General features: G+C 38.8%; 1 protein-coding gene across 6 annotated transcripts in view; it reads right to left on the bottom strand.

The window, feature by feature from the left end:
* The window catches only part of AASDH (aminoadipate-semialdehyde dehydrogenase), a 34,467-nt gene extending 13,194 nt beyond the window's left edge, over positions 1 to 21,273 (bottom strand). For 4 of the 6 annotated variants that reach the window (XM_059922943.1, XM_059922946.1, XM_059922948.1 and 1 more), the window contains exons 1-5: positions 21,015 to 21,257; positions 16,884 to 17,158; positions 16,672 to 16,792; positions 13,212 to 13,537; positions 5,427 to 5,619 (exon numbers count right to left, since the gene is read on the bottom strand). In XM_059922943.1, coding sequence (XP_059778926.1) covers positions 5,427 to 5,619; positions 13,212 to 13,537; positions 16,672 to 16,792; positions 16,884 to 17,113 — 870 coding nt within the window. In that variant the 5' untranslated portion in view covers positions 17,114 to 17,158; positions 21,015 to 21,257. Of the gene's footprint in view, positions 1 to 5,426; positions 5,620 to 13,211; positions 13,538 to 16,671; positions 16,793 to 16,883; positions 17,159 to 21,014 lie in introns of all 6 variants that reach the window. The other 2 variants (XM_059922944.1, XM_059922945.1) reach the window with 2 other exon arrangements.

Here is a 21,273-nt window from a genome sequence, read left to right as displayed (position 1 = left end):
AGCTCTTCAATTTCTATCAACAATGTTCTATAGTTTTCATCATACAAGCCTTGCTCTTCTTTAAATTTATTCCTATTTTATTATTTTTGATGCTATTGTGAATATAATTATTTTCTTAATTTCATTTTTGGGCTTTTTTTTCTATAATGTAGAAATATAGTTGATTTTGCATATTGATCTTGTACCCTCCAACCTTGCTGAACTTGTTTATTAGTTCTAGTAGTTCCCCCATGTCGTCTGCAAATAGTTTTACTTCTTCCTGTCCAGTGTGGGTGCTTAATTTCTTTCTTCCTTTTTGCTTTATTGCACTGGCTAGAACAACCAGAATAATGTTGAAGAGAAGTGAAAAAGCAAACATCCTTGCCTTGTTCCCAATCTTAGGGTGAAAGCATTCAGTCTTTTATCCAATTATAATGTTAGCTGTAGTCTTTTTGTAGACATCCTTTATCATGTTGGGGAAGTTCCCTTCTATTCCTAGTTTGTTGACTTTTTTTTTTAATCATTGGCATTGGATTTGCCAAATAATTTTTCTGCATCTGCTGACATAATTATGTGCTTTTTGTCCATTATTCTTTATCTAGTATATAGCATCAGTGGATTTTTGGATGTTAAAGCAAATGTGCATTCCTGGGACAAATCCCACTTAGTTACATTTGATGAAATAAAATTATTTTTAAGGCAGGACAAAAAAAATTTTTTTAACATAAAATTCTTTCTCTGCCCATTTGGGCCTCACTACCCTCGCTTTACGGTGCAATGTGCATCTGCATTATACATTAACCAGACCACCTTAGAAGACACAGAAATTCCTGCTTCATCATAAAAAGCAAATTTCTCCTCGCACCAACAAGGTAATCCTTAGAAGATAACATTCCTTTCTTAATCCTGTGACGGGTCACAATGACCCACTACTTGCCTTATATGTGCAGATCTAGACTATGTAAACTATCAATATGTCACTTCGATGTATAACTCTTTGTCTCGAAAATGTACATAATTGTGCTTTGACTTCTAACAGGCAGAAGGGTCCTCAGATCTTTCTGAAAGACTGTCTCCCGGGTTATAATCCTCAATTTGGCTCAAAGAACATTCTTTATTTCTTTCTTAGATTGACTAATTTTTCATCAACACATTTTACATTTCCTGAGACTTATTTTGTAGCCTAGCATATGACTTATCCTAGGAAATGTGTACTCTGCATTTGGTGGATGGAGTGTTCTACATATGGAATTTGACTGATAATGTTATTCAAGTCTTCTTTATTATATGCACATTGATTTCTGTATAGTTTTTCAATGAATTACTGAAAGTAGGGCACTAAAATTTCAAACCATTGAGTTGTCTATTTCTCCTTTCAGTTCTGTCCATTTTTGCTTCATGTATTTGGAACCTCTATTTTCAGGCAGATATCATGTTCTTGATATAACAATATATTTCTTTTTTTAATAATTAATTAATTAATTAATTAATTTTGCACCAGGTCTTAGTTGCAGGAGGCAGGCTCCTTAGTTGCTGCTTGCTGGCTCCTTAGTTGCAGCAGGCGGACTCCTTAGTTGTGACATGTGAACTCTCAGTTGCAGCATGCATGTGGGATCTAGTTCCCTGACCAGGGATCGAACCCGGGTCCCCTGCATTGTAAATTGTCTCCCCCATATGGTCACTGATGCCACTGCTCGGTTGGCTTTTAAAATAGGTATTTGGGAACTCCCTGGCGATCCGGTGGTTAAGACTCAGCACCTTCACTGCCGTGGCCCAGGTTCAATCTCTGGTGGGGGAACTAAGATCCCACAAGCTGCATGGTATGGCCAAAAAATAAATTAATTTAATTAAATACTTTTTTTTTTGGCCCTTGGCAGTGAGAGCTTGGAATCCTAACTGCTGGACCGCCAGGGAACTCCCTAAAATACATTTTTTTTTTTTTTGGCTGCATCAGGTCTTAGTTGCAGCACACGGGATCTTTCGTTGCGGTCCGTGGGCTTCTCTCTAGTTTTGGCATGAGGGTTTTTCTCTCTCTAGTTGTGGTGTGCAGGATCCAGAGTGCGTGGGCTCTGTGGTTTGCAGCACGCAGGTTCTCTAGTTGAAGTGCACGAGCTCAGTAGTTGTGGCACGCAGGCTTAGTTGTCCCGCGGCATGTGAGATCTTAGTTCCCTGACCAGGGATCAAACCTGTGTCCCCGGCATTGTAAAGCAGATTCTTTACCACTGGACCACCAGGGAAGTCCCAAAATACATATTCTTGTTTTCATTTTTAAGTCTTACTTCCTAAGGGTCGCCTCATGTCTGCATAGCTCAGATGTCAACCAGTGACTGGACAGATTGTCTGTATAGATGGATCTGTGTGTGGATAGGGGAGCTCATTCAAAGTTAGGTCATTTTCAAGTCTGATCCAGCTTTTATTTTCCATGGGCTCTTTTGTGTCTCTTACATGCATGCACATAGCCTCAAGGTCAGTCAGGAATGTGCTTGCCCTCCTCACCATAGCAACCTCAGGCTATTGGAGCTGTAGGCCCTTCTTGCTGGCTAGAATGCCACAGATTCCCTTTTCTAAAGCAAAATTCAGCAGTTTTTAAAAATGTAAACATATTTCTGTTAAAAAAAATAAAAACAAAAAAAAAATAAACATGTTTCAGATAGTTATATGCCTTTAGTTGATTTCTAAAGTGTTGAAATGGTTATTTTTGTCAATTTTGTCCAGCTTTATAGTTGCTTTTTGGGGAGCATATCTGCCAATCTCCTCACTTGGCTGTAGCCAGAGGTTACGTGAATAAAGATTTTAAAATGGCTTCTTTCAATAAAAGCTAAAAGGACAACTTGAATTTTAATTTGGGGAGATTATTTAAGGTCATGGCTTGTCAAAATAATTTAAGTAGTAGAATGACCCTATATCCCAGTATGTACTTATTGTTCCAGATTACTGTCTGGGAATTTAGTGCTTTCATTCACTCTCAGGATTCCAAGTTTTTGGTAATAAATTACAGTGGTCACCCTATTTATCCTGAAATGATCCTAAATCAAGCTCTTAACTGTTCCACCAAGAGTTGTGTTTTTTTTTTTTTAAATAAATTTATTTATTTATTTGTTTGTTTTTATTTTTGGCTGTGTTGGGTCATCGTTGCTGTGCGCGGGCTTTCTCTAGTTGCGGTGAGCAGGGGCTACTCTTCATTGAGGTGCATGGGCTTTTCATTGTGGTTTCTCCTGTTGCGGAGCATGGGCTCTAGGCGCACAGGCTTCAGTAGTTGTGGCACGTGGGCTCAGCAGTTGTCACTTGCGGGCTCTTGAGCACAGGCTCAGTAGTTGTGGCGCACGGGCTTAGTTGCTCCGCGGCATGTGGGATCTTCCCAGGCCAGGGCTCGAACCCGTGTCCCTTGCATTGGCAGGCAGATTCTTAACCACTGCGCCACCAGGGAAGCCCCCAAGACTTTTATCATAAGGAAAATCTCTTGTCAAAATGACGACTGAATGGTCCTGCTCTCCATTTTCAGTAAAGCAAATCTGAAACATTCTGGCCTAATTTCTAGTGTTAAGGATAATTGCAACTTTGAACTCTACAAATGAATGCACAACTATGAATATTCAGCAAGGTAAAGCATAGTAACACTTTTCAGATACTGATAAACTGAAATGATCAATTTATTGGCACAGGACAACTCAACATCCTTTGCTACCAAATCACCTTAGGCATAGGAAAACAGGACTTAGCAAATAACAGAAAAACGTGATAGAAAATATTATAGTTTTCTTCCAGATTGTCTAAGTAAAAATTTACGTAAAAATGAAAAACACTTATGTTGACCCTTTGGTAGCTAGCAACCTAAGATTTTGCTCTAACTAAAAGGTTTCACTTTTAAAAGGCATCAAGTTTAAATAATATAACTTTGTTACCCAGAGTATGCAAAAAATTCCCAAATATACTTTAGGTTTGTAAGAAACCAAATACTGGCCCTTTCTTCGCAAGAGAAAACTCTTACTCCTGAGATAAAGAGGTTCTTAATTTCCTCAGAGGCTTAGTCCATCTCACTTTGGGGCCTTTCTCTCCCGCAATAACTCAAGATATTCTATTTTTTCCAATTCTCAAAACTTTAGTAGCATGTATTCTCTTTGAGAGCTTTTAAGATCCTTGTTTAATATCCAATTAGGTTTGGGCAAGGTTATCTGTAAATAAAATCTGTAAAAGGAGCTCTTAAAAAATATATATATATATGTATCTCCTTGATGACTTACATATTATTTGGTAAGAAATTGACTCTGGAGGGAAAAGCTGAACCCTGATAATAAAATAAAGCTAAAATTCACTACAAGACATGTGTCTTATACGAAAGAAAGGTTAGTCTGTCAGCTTTTGTGCTTCTCTTCCTTACTCAAACCAAGTCAAATGTGATCTGCTCATAATATTCCAAGTAAATATGTATTGTGAGTTATATAAAATCACAATGAAACTATATGTGAAATTTGCTGTATTTCGGGAACAGAGTTAGTAAATGTGTATCCATTTCTCAGAAGGATCTATGATCCCAGAAAAGTTAAAAACCACTGCTAAAGTAAATTTATCTGAGATTGTGCTTTAACATTAAGCAAGGGGGTCAGATTTAGAGAGGTGTAAGACACTATTAAGGTACTTAGCAAATATTCCCTGAAAAATTATGCTCCTTGAATTTTACAGGAAAATAAAAGTTGTATTAAAATCTTGCCCAGATTCATAGAATGATTCACCAACAGATGAGAATTTATACCACTGATACCTAGCAAACTGCATTGCTATACTCATTTCATTTATATATAATGGTTTTTTTAATAGGAAGAAAAACACATTTCCTAAAAAGAAAGTCAGCATCAAATTCTGTCTCTGGGAAGAAATTTAACATCCTCTCAAGTCTCATTTTAAAAAATTTTAATTTATCATGATATGCATATAATTTTATTAATTCTCTCTAGTTTCATTAACCACTTGCAATGCTATATCTTTAGGCTAGAGTACAAGTCACATACTTTCACATATATATTTTTTAAATCTTCAAAAATGCCAAACTTAAAAAATATTTTTTTTTAGGTTAATATAAGACATACCGATGTAAAACTCAGAAAATCTAAATTTCTAATTATAATTTAACTTACTTAAAGCAGCTTTTAGTGGGAAACACAATAAACTCAAAACTTTAAGACAAGAGAGGCATATCCGAACAGATTTGAGTAAAAGTTCCTTTAGTTACTATAGTATGTACAAAGTGCATAGTAAAAGAATTTTCTAGACAGAATTAACTGATTTTTTTCATTCTCAAACAAACAAAAAGCGACATCATCAGGAAGACAGCCCTTGATAATCTAACTAGATTATCATTAATCCATTGTAAAGAGCTACAGGAATATAAAATAGTCTCTAAAATACTGAATAATTAAAGACAAAACATTTCATTTGCTACTAAAATGTACCTGTAAAATAGTCACTCTGTGATGGGAAAAGAGAACAGCAGCTAATTTTGACGGGAGCACTTTGACAGAAGTTGGTACAATAAGCAGAGAGGCACCACTTGATAGAGCAACAAATATTTCCACAACAGAAGGATCAAAGGTCAGAGGTGAAGCCAGAAACAAAACATCTTCTTGAGTGATCTCAAAAAGCACCCTAAGGCAAAACAGAATGTAATTATGAGAAATGCCTAACATTTAGTAAACACATATCCTAAAGAAGTATTTACAACCATTAAGTTTACAGATGTTGGCCAGATTTTTTTTTTCTCTTAGATTAACCAAAACGGTGGTATTAATTCTAGAACTCTTCTTTATAAATGTAAGGATTAAAAGCCATTTAAAGCAAAGCCACTTTTTACCATGACGTATTTTATCATATGTGATGGCCTTCTGATGCATCAACTTGACTGGACTGAATTACGGTCCTCAGAATTCCCTTTCTATTGATAGTATGTTTCCCGTTAGGGTAGAAGACAAGGGATATTCTCTCTAGACAGTTGGAGGACAGAAGGTGGACAGCTGTCATTTGATAGCACACACACCTTCTCCCATTTATTCAATCAAACACTAGCTTAGGTGCTGCTGTGAAGGGATTTTGTAGATATGATTAAAGTCCCTGATAAGCTGACTTTAATCAAAAGGGAGGTTATCCTGCATTAGCTGGATTAACTCAGTTGGAAGGCCTTTAAGAGAGTGTTTAGGCCTTCTCTGAAGAGACTCCAAACAGCAGCTGGATCAGCAATTAGCTAGTTCAGCAGTTACTCTCCCTTTCCCCTGGATCCTCTTCCCTGACTTGCCTGTGGACAAGCACATGCCCATGGGGTTCCAGTCTGTTCACAATCACCCCTTTCTAATGGTCTACCCAATGGACTTCAGTCTTGCTTAGCCAGCCCCACAAGTGTAAGCCAATTCCTTGTAATAGATCCCTGATATATACTCCCAGTTCTGTTTTTCAGGTAGAATCTTGACTTCTTCTATACTACTTATTGAATGATGATTAAGAGAGACCTCTGACTCCCTTTTCCCATTATTTGGCATTTTCTCTCAGTAACTCAACAAAGAGCAGAACAGAATATATGTGATAAGGGTATTATAGAGCATGGATGGTCAGCGATGAGCCTATAACACTTTTCAATTTAAAGACACAAAACTCATTCTATCTAAAAGCAGGGATTACCTTAACTTCAAAATATCTTCAAGTATGGTATTGTGGGGACCCACTTGGAACCCCAGGGTTGGTATGAAGATTATTTTAAGCTGAAGACATTTTGGATTCAACAGATGCAGAAAGAAGCCTTCCTGGAGCTTCCCTTATCTGATTGATAGCAGAAACTTCTGGGGAATGAGACTACCATAAATTCCATCTTCAGGGTGACTTTTACTCCCAAAAGTACACCAAGAGTAAACCCACCATAAACCCCTCTACTGGGGAATTTTATGGCCCTGACGACATGATGAAACTACCCTCATATGCATAGGCCAACATTACCACAAAGTTTCTTATCTTCTTTTGTCTTTCCTAAAGAAATCAATTTGTATTTCCCATAGAAGCCTTTCTTCCCCTCCCTTTCCCCTACTAAGTTAGGTAGATAAGCCCCAACTTTAAGCATTTAATGATGGAGTTCAGAACATGCTACCCCAAAATATGCAGCTCTGGTATATTGACCATTTTGAGTTAAAGGCACTTGAAAAACAGCAAAACAAAAACACTCTGACCTTCCTGTTTTTCATAAAGGCAGACGAAATTCCCACATGAAAGATGTCCTCCCTATACCAGAAGGAAAGTAATGTTCTTAATATCAAGGATGAGATGCTAAAAGCAAGAGAACTCTACACAAACAGACCTGGTTAAAATAATTCTTATCTTCCTTTAGCCTCCCCACACAGTTTAGTCACTTTTCCACAATTGCCTTTCTTTGTTTAACCTAATATAGTCTTGTCATCTCTTTGGGTCATTCCTTATGAAGGATCCTGTGCCACATAAAACTTGTTATACTTAAATGTATGCTCTTCTTCCGTTGACCTTTCTTTTGTCAATCTAATGCTCAGACCCAGCCAAAAAGAACCCTAAGAGGGTAAAAAGTGATGAAATAAAATTGACGTTTTAAGGCGAGACAAGAAAATTTAAACATAAAATTCTCTGTGTCTGTTTGGGTCTCCCCCACCTCCTTCCCAACTGTGCAGCGTGCATCTGCATTACACCTTAACCAAGCCTCCTCAAAGATGTGAATGCCTCCTCCACTGTAAAAGATCATTTCTCCCCCCTTTCTTCTGATGCTAGCAATGTGACTTCTTAAAAGAACAGCATTCTTTCCCAACTCTGTAAGGGGTCGTAATGACTTGCAACTCGCTTTGTACATGCTTACCTGGACTATATATATCTTTGGAGAACTTTATGTAAAATATCAGTATGTCATTTTGGCATATGATCATTTGTCCAGAAAATGTATGAGTGTGCCTTCGACTTTTAACAGGTATTAACAGTTCTCAGAGCTTTCTGAGACTCTCTCGGGTTATAATCCTCAGTTTGGCTCGAATAAAATTCCCTTTTTTCTTCTTTGTTAATTGAATTTTCATTGACAAAGGTAAAAGTTTGCCTCCCCTACAATGAGCGAGCTATTTCTTTTGTTAGCTCCCATATGTATATGAATAAACATTTTTTCTTTGTTAATCTGTCTTTTGTCAGTCTAATTCACAGGTTCCCAGACACTGAACTTAAGAGGGTAAAGTTTTTCTTCCCCAACAATATAGGTTTTTAAATCTAATTATATATATATATATATAAAATTTTTTTAAAATAAATTTATTTTATTTATTTTTGACTGCGATGGGTCTTCACTGCTGTGCTGCTTTCTCTAGTTGCGGCAAGTGGGGGCTTCTCTTGTTGCGGAGCACAGGCTCTAGGTGCAAGGGCTTCAGCAGTTGTGGCTCGTGAGCTCTAGAGCGCAGGCTCAGTAGTTGTGGCGCACGGGCTTAGTTGCTTCGCAGCATGTGGGATCTTCCCGGGCTAGGGCTCGAACCCATGTCCCCTGCATTGGCAGGCGGAGTTTAAACCACTGCGCCACCAGGTAAGCCCATGTACTTCTCTTTAAGATATGATTACAAAAATATATTTAACAAGATAAATAATCTAAACAAATATATAAAAAGGATATGTTTTGTTGGGCTTTCCTTCAGAGTACTATATTAAGTCATCAACCTCCAGAAGTGAAAGGGGGCTTAAAAAAAAGCCACAATAAAATAATAGAAAAGTTCTACTTTTTTTTTTTTTTTTTTTTACTTTTTTTAAACTTCACTGAGCTACTTTTCTTGTTTGACTGAAACAAAAGGAGTTTTAAATTTCCATTTCATTTCTGACTCTGCAATCAAACTAGGTAACTGTGCACAAAAAACAAAATAGTTCCTTAAAAACTAAAAGCTCACAAATGCTTATACAACTAAAGACTATATACTTGATGCACAGCTATCAAAGAGCAGCTATTCAGCTTTTTTTTCTTTTTTTGTTTTGGCATAATCTAGAAAGATTAGTAAATATTTTAAGGGAAGTTCAATTCCATGTTATCACTACAGAAGATACCATATCTGTCTTTGTAAAATGTCTGTGGGCATAAACAACACAATTCTTCTCACATGTTCTTATTAAAACAATAAAGCAAAAGATAAAAAGCAAATCAAAGTCCCATAATCTGCTTTCAGAGAGTAGTACTGTCACAACTAAAAAAAACAAAACAAAAAAGGTTTATCCTCACACAGTTTACTGAGTTTACTGCCTATGTTAACAGGACTTACTATTTACATTGTCTTCATTAGCACAGTTTTATTATTCTAGGAGACTCTAAACCAAGAAAACAGAAGTTACATATAACTTTATTGTTCATTAATGAAAACCAAATCATCTCTTTAGCAAAAGCATCAAAAACAGTTTACAACCCAAGACTCTCTGAACCTCTTTTCTCAAAAGTTCCTTTGCTATTTCCACCAATCCATCATGATTATATCACAAACCTTACCCAATCCTTACATTAAGCCCCTGTATTGAAAGATCTAGGAACCTCCCTGGTGGTGCAGTGGTTAAGAATCCACCTGCCAGGGACTTCCCTCGTGGTGCAGTGGTTAAGAATCCGCCTGCCAATGCAGGGGACACGGGTTTGATCCCTGGTCCGGGAAGATCCCACATTCTGCGGAGCAACTAAGTCCGTGCACCACAACTACTGAGCCTGCGCTCTAGAGTCCGCAAGCCACAACTACTGAAGCCCGCGCGCCTAGAGCCCATGCTCCACAACAAGAGAAGCCACCGCAATGAGAAGCCCGCAAACCGCAACTAAGAGTAGCCCCCCTTCGTCGCAACTAGAGAAAGCCTGCGTGCAGCAACGAAGACCCAATGCAGACAAAAATAAATAAAATAAATACATAAATAAAGAATCCGCCTGCCAATGCGGGGGACACAGGTTCGAGCCCTGGTCCGGGAAGATCCCACATGCTGTGGAGCAACTAAGCCCGTGCACCACAACTACTGAGCCTGTGCTCTAGAGCCTGCGAGCCACAAGTACTGAAGCCCGTGAGCCACAGCTACTGAAGGCCACAAGCCTAGAGCCCGTGCTCTGCAACAAAAGAAGCCACCGCAATGAGAAGCCCGCGGACCGCAAAGAAGAGCAGCCCCTGCTTCGCTGAAGAAAGAGAAAGCCCTCTCTTTCGCTAGAGAAAGCCTGTGCACAGCAACGAAGACCCAATGCAACCAAAAATAAATAAATTACTTAATTAAAAAAACAAAGAAAGATCTACCTTACTTCAAAATCTCAGTAAATCAGATCCTGCCCTTCTCCCTCTGAGACCATCATAGTCTTGGAGGTAGGCAGCATTCTCTCCTACCAATGTAAGCAATAAACTCAGCTTTATCTTACTAACAGGTTATTCTGATAATATCTGGGGAGTCAGCTGAAATTTGGTACTCCCTAGCTTGGTGATTTAAGTCCAAATCAAATAGAAAATTTAACATCACTGTTTCAATTTCTAAATTGGATATCTTAACATTTCATCTTTCAGAATCCAATTATTTAGCACTTTGCTTACTTGTGAACCTAAAAGTAAACCAAAAAGGGTTTAATAAGCAAATAGAGTTCATTAAGTTCGAGCACAAAATAGCTATCAAGAAATTTGTACACTCTACTCACAAATTAGCCCCTCATCCCTCACTGAGCACATATTTGCTCTCACCTTACAGACAATTCCTGCCTGTTAGGCCCAGTGCCTCTTAGTCAGCTGTCTCTCCCACCTCTCCTAGATTCCAAATCAGTTCCACTCTCTTCAAGTTGCCTATATCTCCATCCCCACCTCACTTCCCATAATGTTAGCATAGGACATTGCATCCTATTTCTTTCTAAAGTTACAATCCATCAACTTCCTCTAACATTCCTTATTACATAAAGAATTTATGTAACTTATTATCCCTCTTATCCTTTTAAGGCTCTCTAAAGAAGAGAGAGTATTTTAAATATCATCTCCTCCCATCTCAAAATATCTTACTCCTTTACCATATTCCTACTACTTGATTTTTCTAACCAATCCTCTCTACCAGGTCTTTATGCTCAGCCTACAAGTCTCTCCCATCTAAAATCAAAGATAAAAAAGCTACACCCTCCCAGAATCCTTTCTCTTCTACTAAAACTAGTTTCTAGAAAATAACACTTTACTTTTGTTGTCTCCATTTCCTTATCTCTCATTCTCTATCTCCAGCCTGTACTGTCTTCAGCCCTGAGAATTAGAAGTGAAGTCACTAAAAACCAGATTGTCAGGACTTCCCTGGTGGTCCAGTGTTAAAGAATCCGCCTTCTAATGCAGGGAATGCGGGTTCAATCTCTGGTCGGGGAACTAAGCCTGTGCACCTCAACTAGAGAGAAGCCCACGTGCCGCAAACTACAGAGCCCACACACCACAACTAGAGAGAGAAAACCTGCACACCAGAACCAGAGAGAAGCCACAAGAAGAGCCCATGCGCCTCAACAAAAGATCCCACATGCCACAACGAAGATCCCACGTGCCACAACTAAGACCCAATGCAGCCAAAAATTAAAATAAATAAATAAAATAAATATTAAAAACAAAACTAAAACTAAAAAAACAGATTGCCAATTACAACAGACACCTCTGCAGCATTTAACCATTCCTTCCTTCTAGACCTGGGCATCCAATATGGTAGCCACTAGATACATGTGCCTATTGAGCACTAACAATGCGACTGGTCCACATAGAGATGTTTATAAAATACGTGCTAGATTTTGAAAATAATTAGTATATAAAAAAGAACGTAGGACTTCCCTGATGGCACAGTGGTTAAGAAACTGCCTGCCAATGCAGTCAACACCAATTCGATCCCTGATCCAGGAAGATCCCACATGCTGCAGAGCAACCAAGCCCATGTGCCACAACTACTGAGCCTGTGCTCTAGAGCCCACGAGCCACAACTACCGAGCCCGCACATTCTGCGACAAGAGAAGCCACTGCAATGAGAAGCCCGCTCACAGCAACGAAGAGTAGCCCCCACTCACTGCAACTAGAGAAAGCCCTTGTGCGGCAACGAAGACCCAACGCGGCCAAAAAAAAAAAAAAAAAAAAAAAGAATGTAAAGTACCTCACTAAATTTGTATATTGATACATATTAAAATGATATTTGGGGTATACTGAATAAGATATATTGTTAAAATTAATTTCACTTTTTTAAAATTAATTAATTAATTTATTTTTGGCTGCGTTGGGTCTTCGTTGCTGCACGCGGGCTTTCTCTAGCTGTGGCGAGTGGGGGCTACTCTTTGTTGCGGTGTGCGGGCTTCTCATTGCAGTGGCTTCTCTTGTTGCAGAGCACAGGCTCTAGGCACGTGGGCTCGGTAGTTGTGGCTCACAGGTTCTAGAGTGCAGGCTCAGTAGTTGTGACACACAGGCTTAGTTGCTCCGCGGCATGTGGGATCTTCCCGGACCAGGGATCGAACCCATGTCTCCTGCATTGGCAGGCGGATTCTTAATCACTGCGCCACCAGGGAAGTCCCCACTTTTTACTTTCTAAATGTGGTTACTAAAAAATTTTTAATTACATAAAACTTATAATGACATAAAATTACGTATGTGTCCCATGAGGTTTCCATTTCTATTTCTGTTTCCTCCTCTGATTTTCTAAGCCTAGTCTCCTCTGGTTCCTTTCCTCCTCTATTTCCTCCTTTCTTCAGAAGTTGAGAATCTCAACTTTATAGAGATTTCTCATTTCCCATAACAGTAAAACCAACTCAACGATGCTACAAGAGTAAACATAATGAAATGCAAAATTTTTTAATGGTTCCTTGGATTAAGTTCAAACTTCTCCAACAGAGCACACCAGGTGCCTGCCCCCTCAGGTCATATGACTCCTACCCTCCCACTCTTCAGCTCTGCCCAGTGCACTCTAGCAAGCCAAACTCCTTCTTTCTCCCATACCTCTGTAGGTACCTCTGCCAGGAATATGTTTCCTCTCTTCTTACTAATAATTAAGAAGCAAAGCTTCCAGCCATATCATTTGATTGCTGTTTGGCTCCAGGTCTGGATCAAACAGGTAAAGCCCTACTCTGCAGAGAACTAAAGTTCAGATATAGCTGAAACAAGAGACCCAAGTACTTAGGACTGTCAATTTAGGAACAAGAGTTATAAAGAACAGGTATTTCAAAATTCATTTTTCCCTTTAAAATACGAGTTCTGAAGAAGGATTCTAAGGATAGAACTTACCGGAAGTGCTGGATGTTTGGCACTATACATGCATGAGGGACTCTGACAATCTTAGGTATTCCCGTAGTGCCTGATGTATGGAGAACATAGGCCAAGCAATGCTTTAGCCTCACATCCATGTGCTCTTCTGCCTTTTCTTCACTGCTGTTCTCAGAATTCATGCTCTCTGTCATTTTTTCTTTTTCATATGTCTCTCTTCTTATGCTATTATTTAGCATCAAGCTCACCTCAACATTTTTCCAGTGAAGTCTGAAGAGTACTAGGTCGTTATGTTCTACTGTAAACATATCATAGTTCAATAATGTTTCATAGGAAGATTTGAATTTCTATGTTAAATGGGGAACAAAGTTTTACAACATTAATGTTAAAAGGCATTCTCTTTTATATAGAATATTAAGTATTCATTTACTCATTCAACATAGTTTTTTTTTTTTTTTTTTTTAAGTACAGCTGACTTTTGAACATGGGTTTGAATTGCGCAGGTCCACTTATATCCGAGGTTGGTTGAATCTGCTGATGCGGGTACCAAGGACAACTGTAAAGTTATAGGCGAATTTTCCACTGCGCAGAAGTCAGTGCCCCTAACCCCTGAGTTGTTCAAGGGTCAACTGTACTTGCTATATATCCAAGAATAAAAAGATAAATGAGAAACCTCCAAGAGTAAAGTGCGGTGCTGACTTTCAAACTCATCTTTAAAATAGAGACATAAAAACACACAACTGCAGTGCAATGTGGTGTGATAATGAAATATGCTTTAAATGTGAATGAGAACAGGGGATTTCCCTGGCGGTCCAGTGGTTAAGACTCCATGCTTCCACTGCAGGGGGCGCAGGATCCATGGTCCGGGAACTAAGATCCCACATACCGCGGCACAGCCAAAATCAATCAATCAATCAATCAAAAAAAAAAAAACATGAATGAGAACAGAGAAGGGTGAACTTAACTTGCCTGGAAGGTCAGAGATTGATTCTTCATATGTAATATTTGTGTTATAAGTAGCTATTCTCCAAATAAAGAGGGGTACTTTAAACAAACAAGTCAATACACAGTATCTGACCTGACAAAGCTGGTGTTATGGAGAACAGTAAGCACTCCAATAAGCTGCGGAATTGGGGGAGATGGAGAAGATAAGTAGTGCTGTTGATAGGAGATGAGATGCTAATCCTTAATAACTGTATACTCAACACCAAGGAATTTAGACCTTAACCTGTGATGGGATCCAACTGAAAGTGGCAATAGCACAGACTAGACTTTGCTTATCAAGGAGAGACTGATAGGCAAGACTCTGATAAATGAGAGCCTTTAATGAACCTTTCATAACAATTCACATATGCTATATGGGTCTGAATGGTCTGTTGCAGCAGAAGTAGACAGAAAGGGTCTATGAAGAAAGAATCAATAGGACTTGATGACTTTCTGGATAGGGAGTGAGCCTGAGAAGATTCCTGAGTTTCTGGCTCAGTTATTCGGTAGATGGAAATAGATTAATACAGAAGTTTCCTTTGAGTATATCTTTTTAGGTTGATAAGCAGCAGCTTAATGAAGCATAACAAGTTTTCACAATAAAGAAATCAATATAAATGAGAGGAAAAGATCACAACCCAGGACCAGGAGTTTTCTGTTTGTGTTTGTGTTGTGGTTTTAGGTGTAAGGTGTGGTATATCCTGTAATGTAAACAATATTAAGGCCCACATATCCTTAAGACCTAGCTCAAAAACCATCCTCCTCCATTAAAACTGTCCTATCTCTACTAGGTTACATATACTTCGCTTAGGGCAATATCACACTATGCAGACCTTCGGAGTACTAACCTTTTCTCTCCAACTATATAAGCAACTGGGGGGCAAGAATCATTATCTTAGGCTGCTTTCACATACCAATGCCCTCCCAAACACCCTGTCTCTAGTGCAGAGTTTCTCAATCTAATCACTACTGACATTCTGGAATAGTTAAATCTTTGTGGGGACTGTCTTATGCATTGTAGGGTTTTTAGCAGCATCCCTGGCCTCTACCCATTAGAAGCCAGTGCACCCCCTTTCCATCATGACAATAAAAAATATCTCCAGACATTGCAGAATGTTTCCTGGCAGGTAAAATCATGGCCAGCTGAAAACCACTACTCTAGTGGATCATGGGCATATAGTAGATGCTCAGTAAATACACTGATTGCTCCTGTGTTAAGTGAAGGAAGAACACTTCATCAAAACCCGCAGGATTTTACACCATCATCAAAATCATGGAACAGGAAGCAAGGTACTTTCTCTGGGGTTTGCTGCTATGTACTCAACTCCTTCCTATATGCAGTTATAAAGAATAGCTTGATATTGACAATTAATTCTCCCACCCACCCACCTTGTCTATAAAACTTTCACCAAGGTTGTTAAAAAAATAAATATCACATCCTCATTTTAGTCTTGCTAACTTATCAACAAATAACCAATTTGAGGAATAGAAGAGAAAACTGTGGCCAGACACTGATATATGTGTACTTAGAAAATATTTATTAACCAAATTAATACTTTATTGTCTCTTTCTGGAGGCCTTACTCTAGTACCCATTATTCTCTAGGACGTCCTCCATATAATATCTGAAGCTCTTGAATTGTCTTACTACTATATATTACAGATATAGATGCACACATATACACAAATAGGTAAAATGCATTTAAGTTACCCACAATATAAAATGGTTCATATAGGAAATGGGTAATAATAGGCTAAATTGAATATAGTTTCTATAATGTTTTCTCCATGGTAAAACAATATTTTATAAACAAGAAATGAAGAAATAATAATGAAACATGGGGTACCCTGCTTAACATATAATACCAATTCTTGCCCCTAAAGCAGTGTTTCTTGGCTAGATCTCTGGTTGGCAGTCACTTAAAAATAAAAAAAATAATAAATTTAGTTTTCCAGAAAGGTCTGGTTTAAGTGTCAATCTCTTTTTCAAAATCTTAGCTTGGATACAGTTCTTTAATGTTGCTGACCACTGTAAGTTGCCATAAATACACCAAGATAAAAGTATCAAGTATTATAAAAGTTTCCTACTATAAGAACAACTTTGGAAAGAGAAAGTAAATTCAAAACAATGCACAATACATTATTACAAGGCTAGAAGATATGTCCATGCCATTGAGCAGTGGTTCTCAGTGGAGCATGCGGGGTGGAGGGTGCCTTCAGGAGACATCTGGCAATGTCTGAAGACAATTTTGGTTGTTGCAACTAGGGGGTGCTACTGGCAATTATTAGATGAGGCCATGGGGGTTACCAAACATCCTCTCATGTACAGGACACTCCTCACAACAAACACCCAACCCAAAATGTCAACAGTGCTGAGACCAAGAAATTTTGCTGAGTTAGTGAATTTAGAAATCAAGACAGGGGATGGGACCCCTTCAATTGAAAAGTAAATGTAACACATAAAAATACAAACAAACAACTGAAATGCCCACACTTACATTAATTTGCTGTTTTTCAACAAGGATATACTTTAGATTACATTTTTTCATAAAATGAATTGATAATGCTGGTGGTGAATCTGGATCAATAGGTGCATAAGCAGCCGGGACTTGGAGAATTCTAAAGAAACAAAGTACAGAGTCAGCACAGAATATCTGTTGAAAATAATCTTACTTTAAGATATCAAATTTTTAGTTCTAAAAAATATTACCCTAAAATCCAAGAGGGTAAGTTTATCCCAGGATGGCAGTACAGACCAATTTCCCGAATTCCTTGAAAGTCACAATGTAACAGCAGAAAATTTGATAATTCTGAAGCAGCGTTAACCACAGTCTTGTAGGTGTAATAAACTGGAGGCTGGTTGTTACATTCATCAAAACATACAGCTATTTTATCCGAATAACGGGAGGCAGCTTGATGCACCAATTCCTGAAGAGTCATTTCACTGAAGTTTATCTGAACATCACTGGTAGCAGAGAATTCTACCTATTTCCAGAAATGTTAGGGGGACAAGGAGTTTTAGGGAGTTTGTTGGGGGGCGGGAAGTAGAGAAAAAATTCTATACAATCACTCCTCACAAAAATAACTACATCAAAGACACACAGTTAAAGAATCTCTGAACTACCAACTGTCTATGGTAACTTTGCTGAGAACAATGAGGTTGAAATTTTGATACAAGCAACCTAACTCCCTGTCAGAGGTGGAAGAAAATTTGAGAGGGGAATGGTATATACATAGATGAGGATGAAACAAGCAGAAATGTAGAATTCTCTCAAAACAGAACACAGGGCTTCCCTGGTGGCGCAGTGGTTGAGAATCTGCCTGCCAACGCAGGGGACACGGGTTCGAGCCCTGGTCTGGGAAGATCCCACATGCCGCGTAGTGACTAGGCCCGTGAGCCACAATTACTGAGCCTGCGCGTCTGGAGCCTGTGCTCCGCAGCAAGAGAGGCCGCGATAGTGAGAGGCCCGCGCACCGCGATGAAGAGTGGCCCCCACTTGCCGTAACTAGAGAAAGCCCTCACACAGAAACGAAGACCCAACACAGCCAAAAATAAATGAATAAATAAATAAAATTTAAAAAAAAAAACAGAACACAAAGTAAAAAAGAAATGAATAATAATAAATAATTACTCAGGCCTTTCTCACCTTCTGAGATGGCCCACACTCTGTCTGTGGAGTGTGTTTCTCTCTAAATAAATCCACTTCTTATCTATCACTTTGTCTCTAAATGAATTCTTTCTGCGATGAGACATCAAGAACCTGAGCTTCATTAAGTTCTGAAACCAGGTGTGTGATCTCAGTTGGAAGACTGTGGGTTTTGGCCAGGTTCAAGTCCCAGCCTCATGGGTTCAAGTCCCAATCCGGATTTTGGCCGGGTTCAAGTCCCGGCCTCGTGGGTTCAGGTCCCAATCCGAGTTTTGGCTGGGTTTGAGTCCCAATCTGAGGTGCATGGTTTCAACTGGGTTATCTCCACCTTTGTCCTTTTTTGGGGGGGGGCCGAGCTGCACAGCATGTGAGATCTTAGTTCCCCTGACCAGGGATGGAACCCATGCCCCCTGTGGCGGAAGCAAGAAGTGTTTAACCACTGGACCGCCAGGGAAGTCCCTCCACCTTTGTCCTTGACAAGACTATCTCACAATTCTGTAGAGGTAGAATTTGCAGAAAACTGATAGTAATGCAAACAATTTCTGTCCAGAGAAATACAAATTGTATCTAGTAAAATGCAAGTAATTGTAACCCTATGAATATTGCCCAGTTTTGCATCCATTTGCAAATTTACTTCAGCATCCCTATCTGACTGTAAAGATGGTATGTTGAGTTCCTGTCTGAACTAGTTGTAATATCTTACTGGGTCCATGAGTCAAATAAAATCTTGGACATGTGTTTACTTTAAAAAAAAAATAATAATAAATAATTACTCAAAATAAAACCAAATCTAAAGTACCACATGCTCAATTTTTTCATTTTTCTTCAGTTGTTACACATTGATTAAAATAAAGTGGTTACAATCCTGTATGGTAACTTTGAAAAGACTAATGCAAATGAAGTCTGCTTTTAGGAACTGAATTTAGGTGATAGCAAAACCAACCTCTGATAGAAAGAAGAGAAAAAACCCTTACATCCATCCAGTTTTAGTTCTCTATATATAAACTATGCTTATTATTATTGTAACACAGCAAGCCACTTTTATAATTGTTAAGAAGTAAGCTCTTCATACTCTAGTTTGATATTTATTTGTTTGTTTGTTTGGTTTGTTTGTTTGTCAGCTTGCAGGATCTTAGTTCCCCGACCAGAGATCCAACCCAGGGCCCCAAGAGCGCCAAGTCCTAACCACTGGACCACCAGGAAATTCCCTCTAGTTTGATTTTTAAATTGTCAATAAATTCATTTAAATTTAGACTCTAAATATAGTATTACGACTCGGTAAAGTATTGTATCAATACAATGCTCTTTGGGCTTCTCAATGCAGATTCTATAAAAAGAAAATCTGGGGCTTCCCTGGTGGCCCAGTGGTTAAGAATCTGCCTGCCAATGCAGGGGACACAGGTTAGAGCCCTGGTCCGGGAAGATCCCACATGCCTCGGAGCAACTAAGCCCGTGCACCACAACTACTGAGCCTGCGCTCTAGAGCCCGCGAGTCACAACTACTGAGCCCGCGCGCCACAACTACTGAAGCCTGCATGCCTAGAGCCCGTGCTCTGCAACAAGAGAAGCCACCGCAGTGAGAAGCCCGAGCACCACATCGTAGAGTAGCCCCTGCTCGCCGCAACTAGAAAAAGCCCAAGCGCAGCAACGAAGACCCAACACAGCCAAAAATAAATAAATAAAAATTTTTTTTAAAGTTAAAAAAAAAAGGAAATCTGAAACAGTATTTCATCAAAGAAATTTTAGGGATGACTGAACAACAACAAAAAAACTTCACAACTCCTAGTATTTCCTTGAAGGTAAAGGTGATTTTTGTTTTCCCACTGTGAAATTTATTTTCTGGATTTCAAAGCAAATAAGATTTATTAAATAGTCTGTTTTAATTATTCAAGTTTTTTATTTGTTTATGCTTATTTGAACTCATTTCCCTACTGATTCATCCATGTCATTTAATCAATATCAATTACAGAAAATAAAACATTTCTAAAGAGAGCAAAATGAACCAATAACTGCTGACACCCATAAGGTTTGGAAATGCTATGATTTCTAAACACAAAATTTTTAAATATAAAGTAACTTTAGTACTTACAGTCTTTTCCATAAATACTAGCTCTTTCTGTGATGCACAAGATAAAATTTTTAAGCTTTCCTCATACACACAAATGACCGTTATGTAAATATAAGGAAAGCTTTTCATAACATGCACTAAAATTATGGGAATGAGTCCATTCTTCAAGATTCAGTTAGTGCAGAAGGGGACCTTCTGCTTCCCTCTCCCCAAATGAATAACAAATTGCCTATACTACAGAATGTATTATACTAAAGCATTTTAACAAAAGGTTATAGTCTACATGCAAAAAAAAAAAAAAAAAGCACTGTTTTAATGCAAAAACACATCCAGCAGTTAATTTTCCACAGGAGGACAATTTGATTAATATACTATAATCTAAAATCCCTTGACATCAAAGTAAGGGGCAAGATTATAAAATGGATTAAATTCTTTTAAAAAAAGTCATTTTTTATGACAAATTACAAGATTCACCACACATATCTATACAACAATTAAAATGTTTTTAAACTTTTAATTGCCAGTTTCCCAGTGGCTGCTATAGAGAATTAAGGCAAAATCTATTCTTGTTGTCTAAGGTTTTCATTTTCATTAACTGAATCATAAATACATTCGCTCCAATAGAGAATGCTATACTAACTGGATGCCCAAACATTTCTGGGACCATATAAGAAGGGGGTGGGGGGGAAGCAAAATCTGATAAACAGATTATATATGTAATGGGATCATTAAGTTTTAAGATATTTGCTACTTTATATCTGTAGAGGCTGCTACTTTAGTCATCAGAAGTCTCAGGGGCTCTCCCTAGGTTATTGGCTATTTTAAAGACATAAATAATCTAAAAACTTTATTTTCCCGTATCCACCAGCTTCTTAACTTTCACTAAGCAACTACGTTTAATAACAATGCACTTTATACCTTCCAACACATTTTTTCAATTGCTTTTCGAAACCACGCTAACAAGACAGGGTAGGCTTATTTCCGTTCGAAATAAGGAGCAGAGGGTCTAAGGCAGGGTGAGTGGGGAGAGCACATGGGTCAAGTTCAGCTTTTTGCACCACTCCATCCCTCCAGACACCACTGATTCAACTCCGAGGCCAGGCGGTTGCCCAGAAGCTAAGCAAACCTGTGCGCAGTCAGCCGCAGGTGTCTTCGTACTTCGCCTCCCTCACACATGTCCCCAGTGGATACCGCCTCCTGCCGAGACCCACTCAGAAGGCGTAGGGGTGAGGGGGTAGCGGGGAGGTCCGAGCCCATACGGACCTTCTCCCGACAATCCAACCCCAACACTTCTTCACACACAGCGAATAAACCAACACCTTAAAGCCGACCCACCGCGCAGCCCACCGGGCTCTCTGGTTCCTAGAAATGTTTCTCGTCGCCTT

The sequence above is a fragment of the Balaenoptera ricei genome, chromosome 5 (genome assembly GCF_028023285.1).
Source record: "Balaenoptera ricei isolate mBalRic1 chromosome 5, mBalRic1.hap2, whole genome shotgun sequence".
Taxonomy (NCBI): Eukaryota; Metazoa; Chordata; class Mammalia; order Artiodactyla; family Balaenopteridae; genus Balaenoptera; species Balaenoptera ricei.
This window is presented reverse-complemented; position numbering and strand designations above follow the sequence as displayed.